Source organism: Halictus rubicundus, chromosome 1, assembly GCF_050948215.1.
Source record: "Halictus rubicundus isolate RS-2024b chromosome 1, iyHalRubi1_principal, whole genome shotgun sequence".
Taxonomy (NCBI): domain Eukaryota; kingdom Metazoa; phylum Arthropoda; class Insecta; order Hymenoptera; family Halictidae; genus Halictus; species Halictus rubicundus.
The window spans coordinates 27,144,046-27,168,966 of NC_135149.1; the positions used below are offsets into that span (position 1 = coordinate 27,144,046).

Genomic DNA, 24,921 nt, shown 5'->3' on the forward strand with positions numbered 1-24,921 from the left:
GAAAACTGTAAAAGTATACGTGTTTCCTCTTCAACGATCGGTACAGAGCTAAAGGCAAAACAAATTCTTTGCAAATAATTGATTACTTATGGGTACCCCTAATATTGATACAGTTGTAATTAGGAGCGACGACTTTTTTTTAGTCCTGATGGAATTAAATACAGTTGGAACTTTAAGTCTATGTTTGTTGCACTCTTCAGAGTTTATTTTATGGTAATCTTTATAATTTTTTAAATGTATTCTCTTTGTGCAAGATATTTGTCTGGTTGGGTCGAGTGTTCGGATTTAAATTTTCTGAAAATGGCAATATTGTTTTGCTCTCCGATTGGACTGCGTGGAGAAGATCTAATGTTTGGAATTCCAGAACGAGTACACGTTTGATGGCCCCCTGAAAATGTATTTTAAGGCCACTTTCCGCCGGTTTGCGGTGCGCTTCATTAAAATAGAACACCGCAGACCCCCACGGACGTGGAACAACCGCGTAAACAGTGGCCATGGTCGAACGACGTGCGAGATTCACGTTAAAACACCCCATGGGGCGCGCTATTTTTACGAGGGGTGCCATGACACGTGCTCCCAATCCTTCCACTAGCAGACCCATAAGAATTCCACAAAGTTAAAAGCCTAATCCATTCTCGATATCGATAGCACGTGGTCCGAGAAAGGAGAAGCATCCTCCTCGAAACTGAACGAAGTGAATCTTTCAAAGTTCAGAAATAAAAATGAATCTTCTGAGTAACTCTTCTCGTATGAAAGGATAACCATAAGTTGCTCGCAACCGGTCCGCAGATTTTATGCAGATTCATACTTCCGTGAATACGACGAAAGCGAAATTAAATCAAATTGTGAATAATTAAGGGTGATTTCCACGGTAAATTGTAAATCAAGTTATTCGACCAGATCCAATCCTAATTTCTCACTCTGAGGCTCTTTTTACTCCATAAATCATTAAATACACCAAGCACGGATACAAAAGCGTAATTACGTCATGGAAAAATTCTGTAAACATTTTACCGTGCAACGTGTACATACAAAGTTCTGCAATTACGTCTTCACGCGAAGATCAATAATTCTGGACAACAATCCGCTGGATTTTCCAGGTCAGTTGAAAAGCTGCTTTCAGATTTCTGTATGGCCGTTATTAAACCGAAGAGATCCGTTTTGTAGACCATCATTTAATTACGCTGATTACAAAGTTCGCGTGAAACGTGGTCTTCTTAGTTTTACAACGTAAACCAGTTTCGTTCGCGGCTCCAGAGTGCGGATTGCGCAAGAAGGATTAAAAGGGAGACAATTTCCCCCAAGAATCGAGTGTCTAATTTGCGGTGATGAAACGGTTAAAACGGTCCCCGACGCAGAGAACGAAACGATTTCCGTGGTAGAAAGTGAAATGGAACGGGACGAATCGGGGCCGTTAAAAGCTGCTCATCCAGGGGTAGCCATAATCAACGTAGGAAAGTGCTCATTGTGGCGGCGATTTCCGGGGGAAAAATGGCACGAACGGTTACGCAAACAATAAAAAATTCTTTCCTGCTTATTTATCTATTATACAGGGCAATCGACGGTATAGCAATCTTTCCCGAAAATGAACGGCAATCAGTTACGTGAAATCGCGAACCTCGCGGAAGGAAATCCGTCCATCGCCATCCTCGTCCACTTCCTGTATCATCGACTTCAAGCCGAGGTGGGTCTGCGGAGCTCCCAAAACCTCCATCATTCGTTTCAGCTCCGACAAGTCCAGAAATCCGTCGTGGCCGTCGTCAAACCTGCGAACAATAATCACATCCTTCGTTCAACTGACGATTTTACCATTCTTGCTCGCTATGCTTTCACCAAACAGAGCACATATACGGTGAAGAATTATTTTATAATTTCACTTATACAATTTTATGCTGGCAATGAATGAGCGAACGTATGAATGGGTGAAATTTCACCCATTCACTATTTTTACATACTCGTGCAATGATGAATTCCTGTGTCTCGTCTACGTTGCCAGGAATGTTTCATTAAAATGTAAAAATTAACATATTTCGCGGATTTTTGTAAGGCAAAAATGGGTGAAATATTACCCCAAAACGATTTTTAACCATTTTTAAACGATTTTGACCGGTTCCAAATTTTTTAATTTACAATTATTGAAATGGTAAAAATGATTTCATAAGATATGATTGTATAGATATCTTTAGTAGTGTTTATATTACAGTAGGAGTGGCAAAAAGTGTAAATAAAGTCTATCTAGTCATTTTTATATAGGAACATGCACCAGTTATGTTTAAGGCTCGGTAGGTTTAGTGTTGAAGGAATTTTGCCGTGCAAATAATATTCTAATAATTTTTATACATCTCTGGGACCACAGAATTAATTGTAATGTTAAATAGAAAGTAGACGCACTTTCTTCGAACAGTCGATTTTAGCAAATTTCCGTAACAATTTCGAAAACAATTGGGCAAAGTGGCTCAATCAAATTTTCTGTGGGTTCCTCGAGGAACAACCGAGACGTTCGCATTGTGTAAATAGAAGAAACACATCAGTTCAGCGTATCTTCAACTTTCAAACGCCACTTTCGTCGCGCAGAAACTATTCTTTCCCGTGTAATCCTCGCTTGCGCAAATTAAATGGTAATCATATACAATTATCCGGGGCGTCTTTCGCGGCGAAAGGGCTATAATTGGAAAAATTGCGAAGGAAAATTCTGGGAAGTAGGAAACTGTTAATCATCGTGGATTCCGGGTCCGCAGGCACGTGAACGTATCATCGCCATTACATAATAATTAACGTGCGTACGATATCGCGCGGTACCGTCAGATTTCTGCGAGATTAACCGATCAGCGATTAATAATTTTTGGAAGTGCTCATTCGTCGCAAACGTCTTTGGGAATTAGGCTTTCGCGTTTCTCCTATGATACCATTTTCACTCCGATAAAATTGTTATCACGACCGGTCGATGTTAACACGACTCTATGGCGCGTCGGTCTGATAACATATGTTTGTACTATTTTTCAAAATTTTCCAGTAGAAATTTTGTTACGACAAGTTTTCCTTTGGAAATGGATCGCACGGTTTTCTGTTTATCAGGCAGGCGATAATTATTTTTAAAGTGGGTTATGGGAGAGGCCCGTTAGCCTCTTTCGTTACGGTGATCGATTTATTATTTTCTGTATCAGGTTCAAGTTGCGAAACAATTCATTTATAAATAGTGGATCAACATTCGCAGTCTAATTATCGGACGGAAAGTTTAATGGGAATTTTATCTGCCTTAGGATACGCTGGACGCTCTAATAGAACGAGGAAATTTAAAATTTAAAAATTAATTCATAAAAATTCATATTTGCAGTCTTCAATAATCAAGATCAAGCATCAAAATAGATATATATACAGGGTGGCCCACATAACTCTGAACAGCTCAATATCTCGAAAACTGTGCCATCGATTTTAAAGTTCTTAGTCTTAAATTGCATGGAACTGAAGGGCCTTTCTGACTACAGAAACGTGAAGTGGCCTCCCTTCCCTTTTAACGGGGGAGGGGAGGTACCTTTGTAATTTTAAATGGAACCCCCTATAAAATGTTACATATTTAGATTCTACCGGAAAAAACAAGTCAATTTTGTCTGAAACATTTTTTTGTCAGATACTTCCATGATGAGATATAACAGTTTGAAGTTTCGAGTTGTAGGTACTTGAAGCGCTCGGAAATAGCGTTATGGAATTATACGCGCTTGAGTCCTTTGCTTATTCGTGAAGAAATAAAATATACTTTAAATTAAATGTTCAAAATGTCCACCACGGGCTTGTAAACATTTATTTACTCGAAACATCAAAGTTGTTCTAACATTTTGGGAGTCACTGAAGCGCAAGCGTCACGTATTCTTTGTTTCATATCCTCTTTTGTCGTCGGTGGTTCAAACATAACTTTGTCCTTTACATATCCCCATAAGAAAAAATCTAATGGTGTTAGTTCGGGGGATCGAGGAGGCCATTGACGAGGTCCCCCACGACCTATCCATTTGTTCCCAAATTTTTCGTTCAAAAATTGCCTGGTGATGTTTGCAAAATGTGGAGGAGCGCCGTCTTGTTGGAACCACATTTCCCTTCTAACGTGCAGTGGCACATCTTCCAAAAGCGCAGGCAAATGATTTTTTAAGAAATCACAATAACTTGCAGATGTTACAGTTTCTTGAAAAAAAATAAGGTCCAATCACAAAATCTCCTATTAGGCCACACTAAACATTTAAAGACCATCGATGTTGAAAGGGAACACATCGCATCCAATTTGGGTTTTCCACGGCCCAATAATGCAGATTATGTCTATTTACATGCCCTGAATTCATAAAAGTGGCCTCATCGGAAAAAAGTATTTTGCACAAAAAGTCATTTTCCACAACACCCTGCAGCCACTCACAAAATCTTACGCGGTGATCGTAATTTGCTATCGAAAGCTCTTGTGATAAAACCATGTCATATGGATGATACTTTCGCCGTTTCAAAATTCGTTGAATTGATGAACGACTAATATGTGATGTTTGTGCAAGTGTACGTTGACTAATATGAGGATTTAATGTAATTGCAGCAAGAATACTGGCACTATTATTTTCATTAGTGACAGCTTTACTAAGCCGCTTTTCTAAATTATGAAATGTTGCATGACATTTTTTGATCCCATAACGTTCAAAAAACATCACTGCTGCACGCCGATAATTTTTTTGGCATTCACCTAACGTTAATAACATATTCACTTCTGTGTCAAAAGTAGCCATAATCACAATGTTACTGCTTGAATAACAGCTCTAAACTGAAAACGTTTTCATAGATAAGTGAGTCAAACTCAAGAATTGTAAATATTATTGTTTGTGTTTCTTCATGAATAAGCAAAGGACACAAGCGCGTATAATTCCATAACGCTATTTCCGAGCGCTTCAAGTACCTACAACTCGAAACTTCAAACTGTTATATCTCATCATGGAAGTATCTGACAAAAAAATGTTTCAGACAAAATTGACTTGTTTTTTCCGGTAGAATCTAAATATGTAACATTTTATAGGGGGTTCCATTTAAAATTACAAAGGTACCACCCCTCCCCCGTTAAAGGGGAAGGGAGGTCACTTCACGTTTATGTAGACAGAAAGGCCCTTCAGTTCCACGCAATTTAAGACTAAGAACTTTAAAATCGATGGCATAGTTTTCGAGATATTGTGCTGTTCAGAGTTATGTGGGCCACCCTGTATATATACGCCAATCTAATCACGAAAAGTTGCTACATTAGAAGGAAAAATGAGGTGATTTCACAAGTTCAATAGATACTTTATATATATTATAAATGTTTCCATCGCCTCGAATTTTTATTTCCTACAGAATAACTTTACTAAAAAATTCAGAGACGCATTAAAAGCATTCTGTATTTTCTACGTATTAACAGAATCTTAATTTACGTGTATACACCTAAAATATCCTCGCATGCTAACGCTAAGAGAAGAATAAAAATTCCGATTTCTCTGCAGTCACGCAGATCGGCTATAAAAATAGTCGGCCGGTTGATTCGCTCTTGTTAAAATCCATCCTGCCCTCGTCGAGCGCGACTCCTGCGGGGTGAATTCGTTCGGATCGATCTCCCCGGGACTAACGAAAGTGTTCCGCACTGCTATTTAATCACGTAACTCGTTATTTTAATTGGAGTGTAACATAATTAGATCGAAAGGAGGAGGACGCTGCGCGGGCACGTGAGAACGAAATCGGCTCCGCGCGGCTCGATTTCGAAAGTCCCGGAGAGAATGTGTCAGCGGTGTTTTGCAAGCCGGAAGCTCGTGAAATCGACTTTCCGTGTAAACGATTCCGATAGCTCGATTCCGCGGACTGCTTTCCAGGGTGTTACACCGGTGTAACTCTCGATCCAACGGCGCGCATCGTCCGATAAGATCGAATTCCTCTTCTCGATTGACTGGGCGACCGATCGTTTCCGTCGACGTGGAAATCTTGCGGAACAATGTAGCCAGTGTAGACACCTATCGTACCATTTTTACCCCGGCATAGCTTTTTACCCGAAATCCGTTGCTTTCTTCGTTTAATTTCACTTTTGTCCCAATTCTAAACCTCTGCACTCGGAGCCATCGATTCTAGACAAGAAGCATATAGTAATAAGTGTAATCAATTATTTGGAAATCTAAAACAAACTTTGTAGAAAATTCAAGTTTTTATTTCTTAATTTATTATATAATCTCCGTCATTATCAAGGACGGTTTGCCATCTTTCCTGCAAATTTTCAATCCCCCTCTTAAATCCCGCATGAAAATGAAAAAGTACGCAATGACGAATATGATCCTCGGAAGGTACGGACGCCGCCATTTTATTACAGGGTTGTAAAAAGAATTATACTTTTTAGAATATTTTGAACGCAGGCTGATTTACCGAAAACTGTAAAAGAATACGTATTTCCGGAGATCATGCCAATATCAGGAACACATTTGTGCATATGATTTTTTGCAAATTGTAGCCGAGTAGCTTTATGATGTTCCTTTAACATCTGTTTTCTTTGAGGTTTTTTTAGAAACGTTTGGTGCGTTGTGCAAAATTTGTTGCACATGTCTCGCAGTTATTGGCAATTGCGATTTACCAATAATTTAACGTGCAACTAATATATTTTTTGTCACTTCACTTATGATTGCGCTTTGTTCTCGTTTTTTAATTTTCGTGTTGCCTTCTGTAGCATATTTTTCCCTGTAATTTTCTCCAAGTTTCAAAAGATTTCGCGCTACAGACTCGGAACATTTAATTTCCCGTCCAATTTGTCGACCCGATTACTCCCTTTTCTTTAAAAATTATAATTACTGACTTTTCAGCTTCATTTGAATATTTTCCTTTCGCCATTTTTTCGTTTTACATCAAATAAAAAGTGTGACTTAATTAGAAACACAGGACAACAATACCTTTATGATCGCTCTTTAAATCAAACTATCAAAAATATCTAAGAAAAAAAACCATTGCGGTTTAATCAAATTTCGCACGAAAAATATGGTTCCATTTGTACAAATTTTTGCATAAATGTTCAGGTAAATATATATGTACAAATCTTACAGTATATAAATATATTTATAATCCTCAGTTATTATTATATGCTTGCTAAAATTTTGAACCTTTTGCCCCAAAATCCTTATTTTCTTACGTGGGTTTAAACAAATTTCGCTCACTGTAGTCCTTGGACAAAAATACATAAAATCCCTTACAGCGTTCAGAGCTAAAAAAAAAGAAAATAAAATTCCTCCACAAATTATTTTAACACAAGGAACCATAAAAAATCGAGTATTTGAACAGTGTTAAAAAATAAGAATTGGTATAATGAACAGCGTCAATATCCTTGCGATCCTTACTGATCCTAGCAGAAATGCATAAAAATCCTTCAGAGCAGAACTAGCCAAACGAAATCCACTTAAAAATAATAAAGAGTGTGTAAAAGTCAACGGTTTAAATATTGATCAGCAACTAAGCATTGTTACAGACTCGCAACCGACAGAGTCGGTTATCCTGACGATCCCAGAAACTGGAACGCGCTGTAGCTGTATACTTTCACAGGATTCGTCCAGAGATTATGACTATAGTGACGACCTGTGGTAAAATCGATCGTTTAAATAATGCATGTGCAACGATTTCCACTTACCGTGTTTGTAGACACGGTTTCGTCGTCGCAGAGTGCAAGAATCATTCGAAGGTCGAGGTTACACGTTTATGAGCACGGTCAAGCCCGCGCCTGATCAATAAGAGTGGGAGAGGGACTATAGATACGCCGTTTCTACGGTGCTACTCGTATCTCCCCCACGTGTCTGTCGGATTGGAGACACACTCGCTCGCGATTTCACAGATCGTTTAAATAATCTGTCGACGACGAGTGCATCCTCTCCGCGTCGCCGCAGCCATTTTCTTTCAATTATCGTAATCAGAATAATATTGAATTCTTCCCTCGACGTCCCTCGCCCTCTGCTGTTAGCCACAGACAGTTTAAAAAACATATCTCGATTTATCAATTCTCGACAACAACGAGAATTTCGCAATTTTTGCAAGCTCACAGAGTGGCTATTAATTGCTTGGTAACAATTGTAGTTCGCTATTTCGCCTTTACTTCAGTTCAATAAAATGAAAATCGAAGCTCGAGATAAACAGTGGAAGAGAAAAAATCGGAAATAATTGAGAAGATATTTTTGAAAGTTAAGTCCATTTTTTCATAGATTGAGATATTTGAGGGTTTCCGTTTGAATGAATTTAAAAATATTGGCAAACGTTAAGCAATTCGAGTGATGTTTTTAACACTATAAACCTGTTAAATTTTATTCTGCAATAATAATTATTAAAATTGTTACAGAGAATAAACGATTTTTTAGCTCCAAATGGACTTATTCCACTTGTAATAATAACATATAAGAAATAAAAACAAGAGGAAATTTAAGTGCATATTTTTATAGACGTTGGCTTTCCTGAAATGGATTGTTTAATGTGAAAAATAATAATTAAAATGAAGTCATGTAAATACACGAATAATCAAGTTTATTAAGAAGTAATTTAAGTTATATTAAAATAAAAGATATAAATAAACAAGTGGAGAATGTAATTATTTCGTTAGTAAAAAAATCTCCAATATTCTCGCGAAAAAATTACTCTTACTTACAAAAAAAATTTTTTGCGATAACATTTTACAGCTAAAATTCTTTCGATTAGTTTATCAAGAAATCGTGCTCCGTTGAATGTATGATTATAAATACAAAAAGAGGATATATCTTACTAAAATTACCATTAACTCATTTTTTTCCAAAAGTGGACTTGTAACAATTGAGCCGTTTTTTCTCTTTTTTTTCGAAAGTGGTATAAAAGAGATCAGTAAATGAATTTAATAGGGTCTTCAGGAAGTAAATAAATAACTGAGAAATATAGTACCTAAGGGTAAGGCGATAAATGTAAAATAAAATTAATTAAATTTATCTTGAATTTTCACTATACGGTGACTCTTGCTATTTGATCCGCATCGCTTTATCGTTGTTTCCTGTATTTCTACTGATTTCCAATAATGTATTCTCGTCACACGGAATGTAGATACAGCATTTTTGATTTCGTGCGTAAGCCGGTCAAAAATGTTTCACAATATTCCGAGAATGAATTTCTGAGTTACGCTTCCCACTCGAGAATACACGTGTATGTTTCACCGAAACACTGTTCACAATTCTACGTGCTCGGATTATTGAACAGAGAGATACCGAGAGAGAGAGAGAGAGAGAGAGAGAGAGAGAGAGAGAGAGAAAAAGAGAGGAGGAGGAGGAGGGGTGGTGGGAAGCTGGAGAAAGATGCATGAGTCAGAAGAAATTCTCATATCGCCGAAATTCATCCGAGAAAATCCCGAATTCAGGATGAAGCGGCTCTCATCAGAATGGATGAAACGAGCCTGCTTGATCTTTAGCGTAGACTTGACCTTTCGCTCTTTTATATCTTCGCCGCTGACATCGCACGCCTCGTAGCGGAAAATAAGGACGATAAAAGCACGCTCGGCACTGTATCTACCGTCCAAAAGTCATCGCACGCTTGTTTTCTAATTAAATCTCCGATAAACCGCCGAGAACGAAAACAAACGCTCCGCGAAACAATTTACAAAACGCCGAGCGCGAAAGTGAAACTGCGATTTTTTCGGAGAAGTTTCATTCCCAATTATCTCTTTAAGAAACCGTTATCAACATGCTCGTGACATTTTTCTGATTGAAACGATACCAAACACGATGCACTTCGGATCGGATTTACTCGCCTGATCCACGGTACAGTGGAACCTCGATTATCCGAACTAGTCGGTAGAAAATAAGTATTTGGAGAACAGAATTGTAGCGGTAGATTAAATCCTTACTGATTTGTGCGATAGATCATGCTGTATATGGCTAGCATCAAGTTTCAACCGAATCGAATAATGAAGAATTCGGAGGTCGGTTCGGATAATCGAGGTTCTACTAAATCGTGGATTACACAGACAAACATGGTCCGAATGGGGTCATGTTTGGACTCATTTTAATCAGAAAAATGTGGCGAATATTATGGTAAAAGTTTCACGAAGAAATTATTGAACACAAAGAACTTTTGTTAAGGGACACGCGATAACGTTGTCGACGTTTCGTAATTGTTCGACTGCTCCGAAAAAATTAGGACTTGTCCGCCAAGTCACGGTTCTCTCAAGGTAGATGTGAGACGTGACCGGTAACAAGAGTCGACTCTAATCGGGCCAGGTAAATCCGGAGACATGTCGGGGGTTGGCAGTCAGGTGTCGTTATCGCGGAATCAATTCTTGCATTATGCGGCTGCGATACGTTCACCGTCGTTTTCCAAGACTAGCTACCGAGGAACTGGGTCAAGGTGGATGCCGGTACTTGGCTGATACCTTCCTCTCGCCCTTCTACCCATTCTTACCGAGATCGATGCGATGGAGATTCTCCTTTTGTATTCGGGAGCACGTCATCGCCGCTGCGGCCCGATTGCGCTGTTTCGCATCACTTTTGCTGGCCACTCGTGACAAAACTCATTTTCCCCGTCTAAACTACTCGCGCATGCGAACTGTGACACGGTGAAACGATTGGGAAATTTTCCTTGCTAATTATCCTCGAGATTACGTCTCACGAAACAGCATTAGTCGACCCCGAATTAAAATGTTTTGCGCATCTCCGGAAAGAATGCCTCGCACAGCTTTTAATTTCATTTAAGATTAGTTAAATATTCGATAATAAATATTGTGATTTTACCAAAATTGTATTAAAAATTGGAGCTTCTTATTCTTATCTACTTATAATTGTAGAGTGATTCTTTTTTATTCTAATATACAGGGTGTTTCACCTAACTCGAGCATCTAAAATATCTCGCTTGTTTTTCATGACAGAAAAAATTGCAGAGAAAAACATTAGTTGGTTCAGAGGGGCAAATTTTGTGATAGGCAAAAAAATTTGTTGAAGGTTGTATTTTTTGAGATTTCGAGGTCATCGAAGTTTTTTTAGATAGAATGATATTTTTTTTATTAAAACAATTGAACTATGCGATCAAAACTTTGTCGAGAAGGATGATTTCTCTCAGGGTATCTTTCTGCGTACAGTTGAGATGCTTGTACCGAGTTACTTTTAGCCTCGCCATAAACTAAAATCATTTCTATCTTTTCTGCATCACTGTACACCATCGTTTCAGAGGAGTAACGTTATCTTTCACAATCGAATAAATCCCGATGAATTTTTGAAACGTACTGATTATAGTCACCGAAACGAGAAGAATTTGTATCAGTGTTTACAATTTATTGTGAACGTGTTTACAGTCATTAATCAAGGTTCAAGAACGTTTCTTGAAACCCTAGGGGGATCATGTCATCGTTATTTCACTATTTACTTCAAGTATCCTACTTTTACGAATTTCTCGTACTCAAGGTCACGTGAAGGTCATAATATTACAGGTCGTTGGATTCGCCTTGATCTCGGCTATCATATAGCGATAATAAAAATATATCGTTTCATTAAAAAAAACTTCGGTGACCTTGAAATCTCAAAAAATATAACCTTCAACAAATTTTTCTGCCTATCATAATATTTGGCCCCTCTGAACCAACTAATGTTTTCCTCTGAAACACCCTGTATACTTTGTTCTGATTTTTATCAATTAAGTTTTTTAGGAAGCGCAAAATACTCCAAATGTATAGTTGTGTTTGAAAAAGAATTAAGAATGAAACATTTGTATTCGGATAAGAAAGCTCGAATCTTCGAAAATTAATTAACGGTTTAACACTAGGTTTACGGGGCACTAAGAGCGAGTATTTTACATTACTTTATAAAAATAAGAAGAATGCTTCTATCCAAGATTTTAGCCATTTTTTATAAATGTGTTGAATAATTCCACGTAGACGGATCTTCACAATCTCAAATTAAATTTCGTAAATTAAAAATATTAGAACCCGTCAATTTGACGGGTCCCGTAAACCTAGCGTTAAAAACCCAGTGTTACAGAAGGATGCTGATTTTTCTACGGTGTTTTGCAAGGTAAATACAGTGAAATGCTCAGTCAGGATTACGGAAGAGTTTCGGGAAGCGTTTTATTTGTTTCACTTTCTCTCCGCCGCGGATACAAGCCGATTTTCGTCGATCATGAGGAAAGAAATGAGTTCGGTGAGAATGCGGCTCTCGTGGTTTGGCGTAGTTGTCGCATAACGACATGCAGACCGTTACTTCAGAACTATTCGCGAAGATCACGCGTTCCGAATACGTAAGCGTCAGGCAAATTCATTCGATAACTGGTCGACGACGTGAGGATATTTTATATTGATCCGATGGACAACGCGGTGACTAAGGAACTTGTTTCTTCACCGCCAGGGACTTTGTCACTGTCTTATTTCTCGTTTCGTCCCGTTTTTCCTCGGCGAACTACGTTCATTATTTCAACGAGCGATTTGTGGGGCAACAAATCCTGACGGTAAATCGACAGTTTTTGCAAAATTTAATAACACGCCTACCAGCTTACGGATAAATATACTTTTATTTTCGAATCTTTTCTCGTTACCGTAACATTAACGCTGGATTTACGGGTTCTACATTCTTCAATTTACAATTACTGTGATTGTAAAAATGCATTTATAGGAAATTTAAATGATTCCCATTTATTCCTTGGAACATGTATTATGGTACAATCTGGCTGAATATATTCTGGATAATTTTATAAAATAATCCGAACTGGCCACTTTCAGTGGCCCGTAAATCTAGTGTTAATTACTCGATTAAGTTAAATGTGTATTTCATAATGGCTATAGTCTACAAAATTCGATTGTGACTTTAAATCTCGTCCCAATTACAGCGCTCAATTAACAGGCCGCGGGTTTGAAATATTTATGGCGTGCACGAGGTTTCCCGACATTCCGTAGATTTCAATATTCGATGAATGCTAATTAACCCGCTTTTAATTGACGCTTAATGGAAGCGGTAATAAGCTCTGTGAATTTTTCATTCAGGTATGACCTAATGAGATTCTTGGTTTAGGAAAATTGATCTAATCTGGACGAACATTTAACGCGACACATAAATCCCGAACAAAATGGAAATATTTCCACTTCGATGAGATTTAATTTTGAACGAACATTTTTAATAAAACTGACCTGATATCCGAGCTTCGATAAACTATTGGACAAAAAAGTACAAATGCGTGAACATTTAATGCGATTATACGTTCATACAAAAATCCCGCACGAAGCGATGGAACAGAGGTGTTCCATATTTCATTTTCGAATATTTGATTTTGGACAAACACGTTTTCGTAAAAATTGATCCGGAAAATGACGATCCCAGAAAAATCCTGGACCAAACGAGGAAGGAAATAACGAAACCGGCGAGTTAACTAATCCTGCCTATTTAACAGATTTAAAGGCGGAAGCGATCTATTGTTGCATATCGTTTCTATTACGCTTCCATATTGCTTGATCGTATTAATGCGCTGTGATACCGTGTGTGCGCCACGGCCCGTAGAACGGATAATATATTTTACACGTGAGAAGAATTTATTGCGACACGTTCGCCGTGCCGGAATCGGTCACGATTTTCCCCGGCGAACTACCGTGAAAGGAGGAAAAGATAATGCCGCGACAAAAAAAAAAAAAAACAGTTAAAAGCGGCCGCCTTTTACGCGCTGAGAAAAACCAAAACGAACATAACGCCTCTCGAGGTGAACAGCATGCTACCGTTTCTTTCGCTCGGCGGCTAAACTGTCTCCGGTTGCTGGAAAAATGATACCAGTCGATTCGCTTAATCGTAAATACACCGAGCACTCTACGCGCCTATCGCATAATCGAGCTGGCGAAATTTAAAACAGCGGAAATATTAACACTGGGATTACAAATATATTTATTCTGCAGTAATTTATAAATGTAACGAAAACGTATCTATCCAAATTTTTAGCCATTTCTTTTGCAATATACAGTGAATTCTCGATAGAAGTCGCTGCAAGCCTCGCGTTTAAAGGTCACTGGGACTACCCACACCACCACGGATACTGACTTATACATTTCCAGCGTGCACTGTGGATTTTGAAGTGCTACGTTTGGCGAGAACCACAGATTTCGTCTAAATGTCACTCGCCAGAACCGCGCAAATGACTTATATCGGGAATTCACTGTACACCCAAAGAAATAAATTTGCTGAATAATTTCTCATTCGTGCGTCTTTACAGTTTCGATAATTGAGAATAGACTGCGGATCTTTATGCATGATAACATTTTTATAGATCAATTGGAATCTACAGGAGCTGAGTAAACATTTATTTTCCTCATTAATAATTTTTATATGTCACAAATAATATTTCGACATTGCTGGACTTTTTTAATCTATCCACTGTGTTGAATTACACCTACTCCATTTTGTTTAGTGCCGCAAACCTAGTGTTAAAAGAATATTAATGTACATTTTCAATTTATTCTTAAGTTCAGTCTATTACGATGCACATTTTCATGTTAAGCGGCGAAACTATTGCGGAGGTACTTTATTTCCAAAAAATGAAGATTTTCAAATATTTTTAAACTAATAGATTGCAAAGTTTTAATTTTTCACAGTTCAGGAAATAAATTCGTGGATTTTTGTCGGGAAAAATGCATAATACATTCCCAGGCGATTTTAATCCATGAAGCAATAAAATATTGCACAGATATTAAATACTTCATATCCACTCAAGCTTCCTGACAGTCTAGAATTATGTTAAAAATCCTTAAACATTTGTTAAACGGCAAACTTTCCATTTCTCGCAAGCGAAGACATAAAATCGTGGTTTTCCTCGGTAAAAGTGCAACGGTATCGATACTATTTTAATTACCGGTGGATGAAAATGTTGCCGAGCGATTAAATAAGGAGTCAGGGGCACTCGCCTCGCCGGGGCTTATAATTAGAAGCCGGTGTGGTTAATTTATTCCCGGCTGGAACGAGGGAAGTGTTACGGTGGCCCGCGACAAACAGTTACGCGTGCCCACCTGCCAGATATATTTTATGGGGGCCAGACCGCAAGGGGGTTTTCCGAATTTCCTATTGGCGTGCGCGCCCCGAAACCGGAAGTCATCGGGAGTACGCTTGGCGCCAATCAGCTCCGTGATTCACCGTGCTTCAACGACTCGGTGCAACGGTTTGATTCGCACGCGTGCACTCGGGGTCCTGCGTGCAGTGATTCACGTTGGGACCGATTCGAGTTGCACGGGACTCGACCCGTGATTCGCTCAATGAATGTTCAAAAGAAACGCGTGATTGAATTACCCCTCGGCCCGGATCCTCCCGATTGCTCTCGATCTATCCAAGTGTACACAGAAGCTTGAGGACGCCGCTTTGATTGCGCCTAATTCCGTGAGGCGCGCGATTGAACGGTGCAGCGCGATGCATAATTGCAGAATATGTCTGTTGACGCGGTACGAATGCTGCGCGATTTTAACGTCAGTAAATTCGCAAAATGTAATCTCTGCGATTTAATCGAATAATTGGATGCCCCGTTAGAAAGTTCTTTTCTTTTGAAATTTCCAAAAATGATCCATGCGATTTAATTAGCGCTAAATCATTGCATGCTCCGTTAGAAAGTTGTTTTCTTTTGAGAATTCCTAAAATGAGCAATCCATGCGATTTAACTAGCACTAAATAATTGGATGCTCCGTTAGAAAGTTGTTTTCTTTTGACAATTAAAAAAATGTGTCGTCTGTGCGAATTCAATATTATTAAAAGAAGCACCGCAGAAAAGGTAGGTTCCTCTAAATATTTCGGAAATGAGCGATCTATGAAATATTACTTGAAAATTGAGAACGCCACTAGAGAGCTAGATTGTTACGAAAATTTTGAAAATGAGCTTTTTTTGTAATTAAAGTATAATGAAAAAATTGGGTGCATCGCTGGAGAGCTCCGTTTCTTTAAAAAATTAAATAGCGAGCAATCTAAACGACTTAAGTATTATTAAAAAATTGCTTCAAAATTCTTTTAAAAAGTGCCTCTTTCAAAAATGAAAAGAATGCGCGTGGTATCAATATTGTGAAAAAATTGGGTGCATCGCTGGGAAGATCCGTTTTTTTTTTAATTAAATAGCGAGCAATCTAGACGATTTAAGTATTATTAAAAAACTGCTTCAAAATTCCTTAAAAAAGTGCCTCTTTTAAAAATGAAAATAGTGAACAATGTGCGTGGTATCATTTTCGTTAAAAAATTGGGTGCATCGCTGGAAAGCTCCGTTTTAAATATTTATATATATATATATTCCGTATTTAAATATTATTAAAAAATTGCTACAAAATTCTATTAAAAATTGCCTCTTTCAAGAATGAAAAGAGTGAACAATGTGCGTGATACCAATATTGTGAAAAAATTTGGAGCATCGCTGGAAAGCTCCGTTTCTCTAAAAAATTAAATAGCGAGCAATCTAGACGATTTAAGTATTATTAAAAAATTGCTTCAAAATTCTTTTAAAAATTGCCTCTTTTAAAAATGAAAAGAATGCGCGTGGTACCAATATTGTGAAAAAATTGGGTGCATCGCTGGAAAACTCCGTTTCTTTAAAAAATTAAATAGCGAGCAATCTAAACGATTTAAATATTATTAAAAAACTGCTTCAAAATTCCTTAAAAAATTGCCTCTTTTAAAAATGAAAATAGTGAACAATGTGCGTGGTATCAATATTGTGAAAAAATTGGGTGCATCGCTGGAAAGCTCCGTTTTTTTTTAATTAAATGGCGAGCAATCTAGGCAATTTAAATATTATTAAAAAATTGCTACAAAATTCTATTAAAAATTGCCTCTTTCAAGAATGAAAATAGTGAACAATGTGCGTGGTATCATTTTCGTTAAAAAATTGCGTGCATCGTTGGAAAGCTCCGTTTTTTTTTTTTATTAAATAGCGAGCAATCTAGACAATTTAAATATTATTAAAAACTTGCTACAAAATTCTATTAAAAATTGCCTCTTTCAAGAATGAAAAGAGTGAACAATGTGCGTGATACCAATATTGTGAAAAAATTTGGAGCATCGCTGGAAAGCTCCGTTTCTTTAAAAAATTAAATAGCGAGCAATCTAGACGATTTAAATATTATTGAAAAATTGCTCCAAAATTCTTCCAAAAATTGCGTCTTTCAAAAATGAAAACAGTGAACAATGTGCGTGGTGTCAATATCGTTAAACAATTGGGTGCATCCAGAAGGAGTTAGCTTATTCTAAAAGTTCAAAAAATAATCAATTCATGGAAAGTTGGGTTCCGAGAATTTCGAAAATCGTCAGTCGATACGATTTTACTCGACGATTGCTAATTCGGCGAGGAAGAATTACGATGACGGTTTGTTAGCTCGACTCAGGTGGAAATGATTAATCACGAAACGGATAGCCCCTAGGAAAATCAATGTTCCGATAACCGACTAAACGCTTATCACGCTCGAGCGACTATAAATACGCGTGGCTTTTGTATCGTGGTCAGATGATATAGGTTCGCTGACATTTGATAGCGGTCGTATAGTTAGCCGCCTGATACTAGATGCGCCAACGTAGGCTGCGGTTATCTGTTAGCCACTTCCTGCTATGACACTCTTACCTCCGTGGACTTTCCCAAATTTTTCATTCTCACATTAGCGCGCGCACACTTTCCAAGATTTTCGTCTTGGAATTTTTCTCAAAAAAAAAAAAAAAAATATCAAACATTTTACCGAACAAAACACGCCGTTCTCTCCATTCAATTTTCTTAGTACTCTTCAGTACCCTATTTAATCATTTAAATAAAAAGAAACTTTTAATATACCGCGTTTTCAAGACGGACTAAAGACGTGGCATATCAAAAATTTCTTTTCATTTAAGTAACTATTTTCTGCTTTTCAGTCTTGCGTGTATTGCCATCCAGTTCTGAGCTGTGATTACAGTTTCAAGTCTCTAGCTCGTCACAATCAAATTAAAATTAATTACACGGTGAAAACTAGACACCGAGTAAAAAGTGTGCTGAAAGTGATTCCCGTGCGCAAGGGGTTAATGTTTCGAATGAAATCCGTATTTGGTCATTTTCCGAGAGCTTCCACGAATATAAAATTGAACGTGGGACATAAATTCGCGACGTTCGAAGCAGAAGATCGTGTCCTTCCTTAAAGCAGATAGTGAAACTCTAGCTTCCACGCGAATCCGGCTCCCAGCCGATTGATAACGAGGAGCGGGCTTCGTTCAATTATTTATGCGATCGACGAGCAGATAGCGAATAAATCTGGTAGCAGGAGAGTTTCACCGCGACCGAATAGCACAGGTATCGTGCGCACGATAGATGATACCTCAGCCAGAAAGATAAAGTCCAAGGAGCTGTCCTTGTCGTCCGAGAAACTTAGCTACCCACTTTTCCCTGGATTTCAACGTTCCGCGGACTTTGGACAAGGATATTCATTATCGTACGAAAGTTGTACACAGACAGATAGTTTCGTCGAGATACCCGCGTGTCCCGTAGGTCAATGATGGCCCACGATTTACAGGATTCATTGATCATTGGTTTTGCGGTGTCTCCTAACTAAACACGAAACGCGTTTCCGCGACCGAACGTTATTCGGGACTACATTCCTGTTCCAAAGTGGATGCCAGCACATAATTGTTCGAGTTATGCAATATAAAAATTGTCTGCGTCCTCTGCAGGTGTGAAGCAGAAATTCATTTTTCTATTCCAAAATTTCAGTAAGTGGAAAATAATTTAGTATCTTTACATTCTTAAAACTCTTCAGCTGTTTTGTATGTTGTTGACTCGTTGTCGTGAATGCATAAAATCTGAACTGATTAGTCGAGTTCCTGTAATAGTAAATACTAGACTGCTGATTTTATAATAAAAATGGACAGACGCCACTTAGAGCAGCAAACAGGTTACAAGAATGAAACTTTTATTCGGCTTCCGCTTATCGCAATTATAGCAAATCAGTTTTGCTTCGCATATAGTTCCGCAATCTAGTAATTACTGTGGTTCTTTGTCTAGAATAAAAATATGGAAAATGAGTATCTGTATTAACCCCTTGAACAGAGTCCAGTAAATATGTATGTTATCAGTGTAATTAGTTTCCTTTACACCGACAAATAAAATTCTATTTTGTCGGAGAAAACATGGGCATAAAATAAATACAAATTTTCTTTTTTCTTCTTCTATGAAATTCTGAACGACGAATGAATTTCTAATCACTACACCACAAGATAAATATGTAAGGGGGAGCATACATTTTAGCTATGTAGGTTTCCAATGCATTGGTATTAAAATACTAGTTCACCGTAAAGTGGCAGAAGTAAATAGCTAGAATTAAATTCTGGCAAGCAACGTTAACAGCAACCGAGAGAAATAAAAGGAATTAAGATCGAGGAGGGCTGTGTAAGTATGCTTGAAAAGTTCGTGTCGAGTAGAAAATGCGACACGTTAAACACACAATACGTCTTTCAATTCTAGCCTCTTCTACGTTGTCCAGAGACACGCGATCCCCAGGTGTCTCCTGCAACGTAAAAGGAAACCGACTGGCGCACGAGAAAAACCAGTTTTCCTCATTGTTTCGGCATTACAACTGCGTACACTCGTTGTTCGAATGATTCGTGCGCGGCTCGAAAGGGAGTCGGACGCCGTACGACAACGATTAATTACCGGGCGACGTGTGCAATCTGCTATTTACGGCCCCCGCTCGACAATCGGAAGACTATGCTGGACACACTTTCGGATGAAAGGAAAACTCTGCTGTAATTGTGCAGTGTATCTGGGACAATTGTCCTGCTCCCGATCCTTCGCTAACAGATCTTTCGAGATTACGTTGAGACTATTTTAAAGCTGTGCTACTTGAACGAGCACATGAAACTCGTATCAATTAAACCGTTGATTTAGATCAAAGTCTCGCGGCAATCTCGTGTGATCTGGAATAGCTTCGTTATTCCACGTCCTTCGTTCTGTCCACATGAAATCGAGCGTAGTTGTTTGTAGTTATTTGTAGTTATTTGTTGATTCGAACTCGGATTGTTTTGGTGTCCAACACTTGCCCTACAATATCGAGTCGTACTCGTGACGATTATTCTGGACAGAGTCTTATACAGTGAAGAGTGAAACTGAATCCACACTATTTGAATCGGCATAACTTTTTTAAAATTAGTTGAAATGACTCGAGTGTTTTTGAGAAGTTAGAAGGATTAGTTTATTAGACGAGGTGTAAAAAATTTGAATTGGTCGGAATCGCGAAAGAAACAGTAAAAGTTCTTTTTTACACCTCTTTATCTGAGCCAGTATTAAAAATTTTTAAAATGTGTTTTATTCACTCGGATAAATTATATCCATGCTGAAAATTTCACCGACATTCGTTAATTCGTTTACGAGTTATAAATGATTAAAAGTGAGAAGAATTGCCATTTTTTACGATTTTCCACTTATAGTCGCACTTTTAATCGTTTATAACTCGTAAACGAATTCTCCAAAATTGGTGAAATTTTCAGCATGGATATAATTTACTCGAGCGAATGAAACACGTATTTTAAATTTTCAATACAGGCTCAGCTAAAAAAGTTGGAAAAATCAATTTTTACCATTTCGCCCCGTCTAATAAACCAATCCTTCTAACTTCTCAATAACAATCAAGTCATTTCATCTAATTTCAAAAAAGTTATGTTGTTTTAAATAGTGTGAATTCAGTTTTGCTCTCCAGTGTATGTTATTTAATTTAAGGTTTAAATCGAAATAAAATTCTATTTTGGCGTTGTTAATGTACAGCTGTTGAAGATTATATAGGCATACAACGGATATTCTCCTTTTTTAAGGAAATTACGAATTACAAAAAAGTTCTAATCACTAAAACCGTAAAATTAGTCGCAGTGCAAGGGGTTGATTCAGGACCCCTGCCCAGGATCGCCAGATGAGGGGAGGGAACACGAATCGAGGGGAAAAAGTTACCCTCTCTCTCTCTTGGGGAATAGCGCGGTAGAAGGGGAAATTAGAGTGGGGGAACAAGTCTTGATCTGGCGACACTATCGCCATTTATTAATACTAGGTTTACGGAGCACTAAAAGTGACTATTTTACATTTATAAAAATAACAAGAATATTCTGCCCCAATTTCCTCATTCCTCACAACTCCATCTTTAGAGTCTTAATAATTGTAAATTAAAAATATTAGAAACCTAAAGTAAACCTAGTGTCAAACATAAAGATAGTAATGTAGAAATTGCTTCTTAAAATACCAAAACTCGGTCCATTCGAATTTGACAAAACTAAATTTGACTTGACTGAAAAACAAAGTTCAGCCGCTTCGATTACAACTGTAAATTAAAGTTTCTCGGAGTGATCGCTACTTGAATCTTTTTAGAACCCACAAGTCCTGATCAAGCTCGGTTCAAGCAACGATTTTTATAACAAAAATGAATTTTTAATATCAGACGAAAAATTGTGTCATCTGACCAACGAGTTAACCCTTAGCACTCGAACGGCGACTGTTAGGCGCCACTAAAAATTGGTGTATTATTATCCAAAATATTCTATGCATTATTAACACTAGAACTACCGAGCAATGAATGCGACTGACCAATATTGCTTTTTAACAGTGACAAGACTGTGCCCATTCAGACTTCACACAACTTGTATTGTAACATCTGCTTCAATGAAGAGGTTCATTAAAAAATGACTGATGAAAACATTTCTACAATTTCAGTAGTTGCAAAAGAAAAAATTAGGAACCAGTCATTTTGACTGGTCCGGTAGTTCTAGTGTTGAATTTGTTTGCAAAAGTAAATTGCACCATTTTCGTATGTGTAACACGAAGACAAATATATAAGAAGGGAAATATTCTAGGTCGGAAGAAATGTTTCGTTTTGGAGTGAACCCTTTGCACTCGAAGCCATTTTAACTCCAAAACGAAACAATTCTTCCGACCCAGAATATTTCTCTTCTATATATCTTCCTTGTTTTTCATTTTATACATACCAAGAATGGTGCAACGTTACTGAAGTGTTCAGTACTTTATTAAGTACAAACAAATTTAGTAATGTGAAAAATATTTTGAGTACGGCAATTCTTAGCGGCGCCTTGCAGTCGCCGTTCGAGTGCTAAGGGTTAAAATAGCTTCGAGTGCAAAGGGTAAATGATGAAGGAATCGCAGTGATCGTGGTTGCGAAGTAAAAATCGTAGGGGTTAATTCGTGGATTACGAGGAAGGATAACGTTCGAGCCGCAGGATCATGCGAGGCAAGGATAATGGTTGCAGGGGCCCAGGGCAGACGACCTCGGGGCCCCAGTCTGTCCTGCGTCTCTCCTCTTGTTCTTCTTACAGGTATTTCGGAGTGAGCCGGGCACAGCAGGTTTGACAAGCCAGAAGGCGGGGTGGTTGCGAGTTTGCGAGCCACTTGGCCATCCTCGAAAGCTGCGCCTACGTGCCGCGAAATAACTGCGAGAGAACCTCCGGAGGCTAGACGGAACGAATGCTATTTTCGCTCGAGTCGCGGAAACGGAACCGCGACGAGGACCTCGAGAGAGACTCGCTTCTTCTTCTTCTTCTTCGTCTTCGTCTTCTCCAGAAAAGAATGACCACCAAGACGACGGACTTCGTTCCCAAACTCTTCGTTTGTTGTGATCTCTTCGGTCGTAACATGAACACATCCGGTTGCAAATACGAAGACAGTCTTTGATGATGACGCTGTGAATGGTCCCAATATTTCATAGTTGTGAAACAGGCTTGACGTTTAATTGTCTAAAGGAAAATTGAAAATAACAACGTGAACATCAGCTTTACACTTTCAAATGGTACATAATAAATCAAGGAGCTGTCTTAAATTTTTATTTGGATGTTTAGCCCTCTATAAAATTGATGTTGTTTAGGATAATTTACAGCTTTATTTATCAGCTCTTCTGAACATATTTATTAACGCTTAGTGTTCGAATGGCTACTCCGAGACGCCGCCAGAAATTATTACTATTATTTGAAACAACTTCTATATTACTATGTAATACAATTAAGAAACTCGTAAGTTTTTAGGATATGCTGATTACAGTGTTTGTTAAAGTCATGTTCGTTTAACGTTACGGTTAAAAATCGGACATCTCGTATGCAACAACCTAATGCATCTCTCGTCGCCGCAAGGTTTTGTACGATCCGCTGGAACACGATGGGCCACCGAGATTATGCGAACCAGATTTCGGTTTCGCACGCCTCCGGGACCATTCGTGGGTACCATTTATTGTTCGACCAGTTGTTACGATCGATCTCGTGAGGGATTTAAGTAAAATAAAGGTCGACCAAATGTTCGAGAAAATTCTTTTTATAAAAGTAGATGCTAAATAATTAATCTTTCATGATACCTCAAATGTGTTAAACGACGAATGCAATACCAAATATAATTTTTGCATTTTGTTTACCCGGTTTCTCTTGGAAGATGAAAGATCGTTGTTATGGAATAAACAAAGTTGAATTATATCCATGTTTCTAATTTTTTATTGGTGTTAAAATAATCTTCTATGTGCTTTCTATACGTTTATAGGAAATATTAAAGATTTACGAGCTATAAAAATCTTCGTCATACTACTAATGACTGTGTACCATGTTGACTCATCGCACTAGCAATATTTGCTTGTGCATTACTCACTTTTAGTTAACGCACTTCTCGTCATAATTCTCTGTATAATAAACTTGCAATCAATGATCTCAGCATGGTCATGGTATGATCTCGAGTCGTTCACCTCCATTCAAACAAATCTCTGGAAGATAAAATGCAATATATCATAAATTAACAGAATCTTTAATGAACTTAGTTTCCATCGTTCGTGGGCAGAACGATTGAAAAAATTGAGATTTGCTACAGCATGATTTAAAAATGGTTCTATTGCATTTTGCACTATATTAATTAATTTAGGACAGAATTCTGTCATCTACAAGTGTTTTTTTTAACGAATTTAACTTATCGTTACAATTTTCAAGGTATTAACAAATAATATTTAAATCTAGTTCTGATCTGAATGAAATAAATAAATACACACAACTACAGGGAATTATTATTATAAATGAAATTTATAGATAAAATTCCCTCTACCATTAGTAGAGCAGATAAAAAGCATTTTTCCAGTGTTATTTTACTAGGGTGACGAACCCCATTACTGTGGGGGCACCAATTACCGTGCCTACATTAATTATACTTATTTTTAAAATATAATGAATATTTAAAAAAATATATAACGTATATTAAGTGATTTTAATGAAAATCCGAATATTCCGAATTTAAATTGCGCGCGCCTCTTCAAAAAAGAGTAACTAAAGAAAATGTACCATAATTTCCCGCCATACTTATCAACTCTCCTGCATTGAAAATAACAAACATAACACAACGCTGAACACAACATACGTAATTACCTGGAAACAACGTGGTATCGTAACAGGATACAACATACTCTATTTCATCATGATTTAATTTCGCATATTCCTATGCGAAAGAAAAACAACCTATTCATGGGAACACGATCTGCCAGCGGCCAGTTAAATAAACCCGAACGTAAACGTAAACACGAAGAAAAGTCTCGGCTCGTAACCGCAGTCGTGATTCACTCTCACTTTTCTCGTCCTCCGTCTCGCTATTCTTCGTCTTTCATAACAAACAAGATAAAAAAGAAAAGAAAAGAACGATAAGATCGAACACCAATCGTCACCAAACAATCGTTGACAGTGTCTCTGCCAAACGAATCTAAATAGTAAATTATTCCCAAGGATTAATCGATGCGTCGAAAGATCAACTCGTGATCGAATCGAACACTCGCCTCGATTCGACTAAACTCGGTCAAGCTCGGTTAACGCATCACACTACCGGCGACTATTTCGTAATTTTTGTAAGTCTATGGTCCACGGCGGTCATCTAAATAGCAACAATAGCAACTTCAATCTTAATATACAAGTCCAAAGTTCTCCATTTTTATTCTAAAAACTCGGAGCATTTCATACGCAT

At 37.8% G+C, this 24,921-nt stretch overlaps 1 protein-coding gene across 1 annotated transcript in view; it reads right to left on the reverse strand.

Moving 5' to 3' along the window:
• Swip-1 (EF-hand domain-containing protein D2 homolog Swip-1) overlaps positions 1–24,921 on the reverse strand; it is a 35,544-nt gene that overhangs the window by 9,762 nt on the left and 861 nt on the right. The window contains exon 2 of the mRNA XM_076797579.1: positions 1,619–1,766. Coding sequence (XP_076653694.1) covers positions 1,619–1,766 — 148 coding nt within the window. The remainder of the gene's footprint in view (positions 1–1,618; positions 1,767–24,921) is intronic.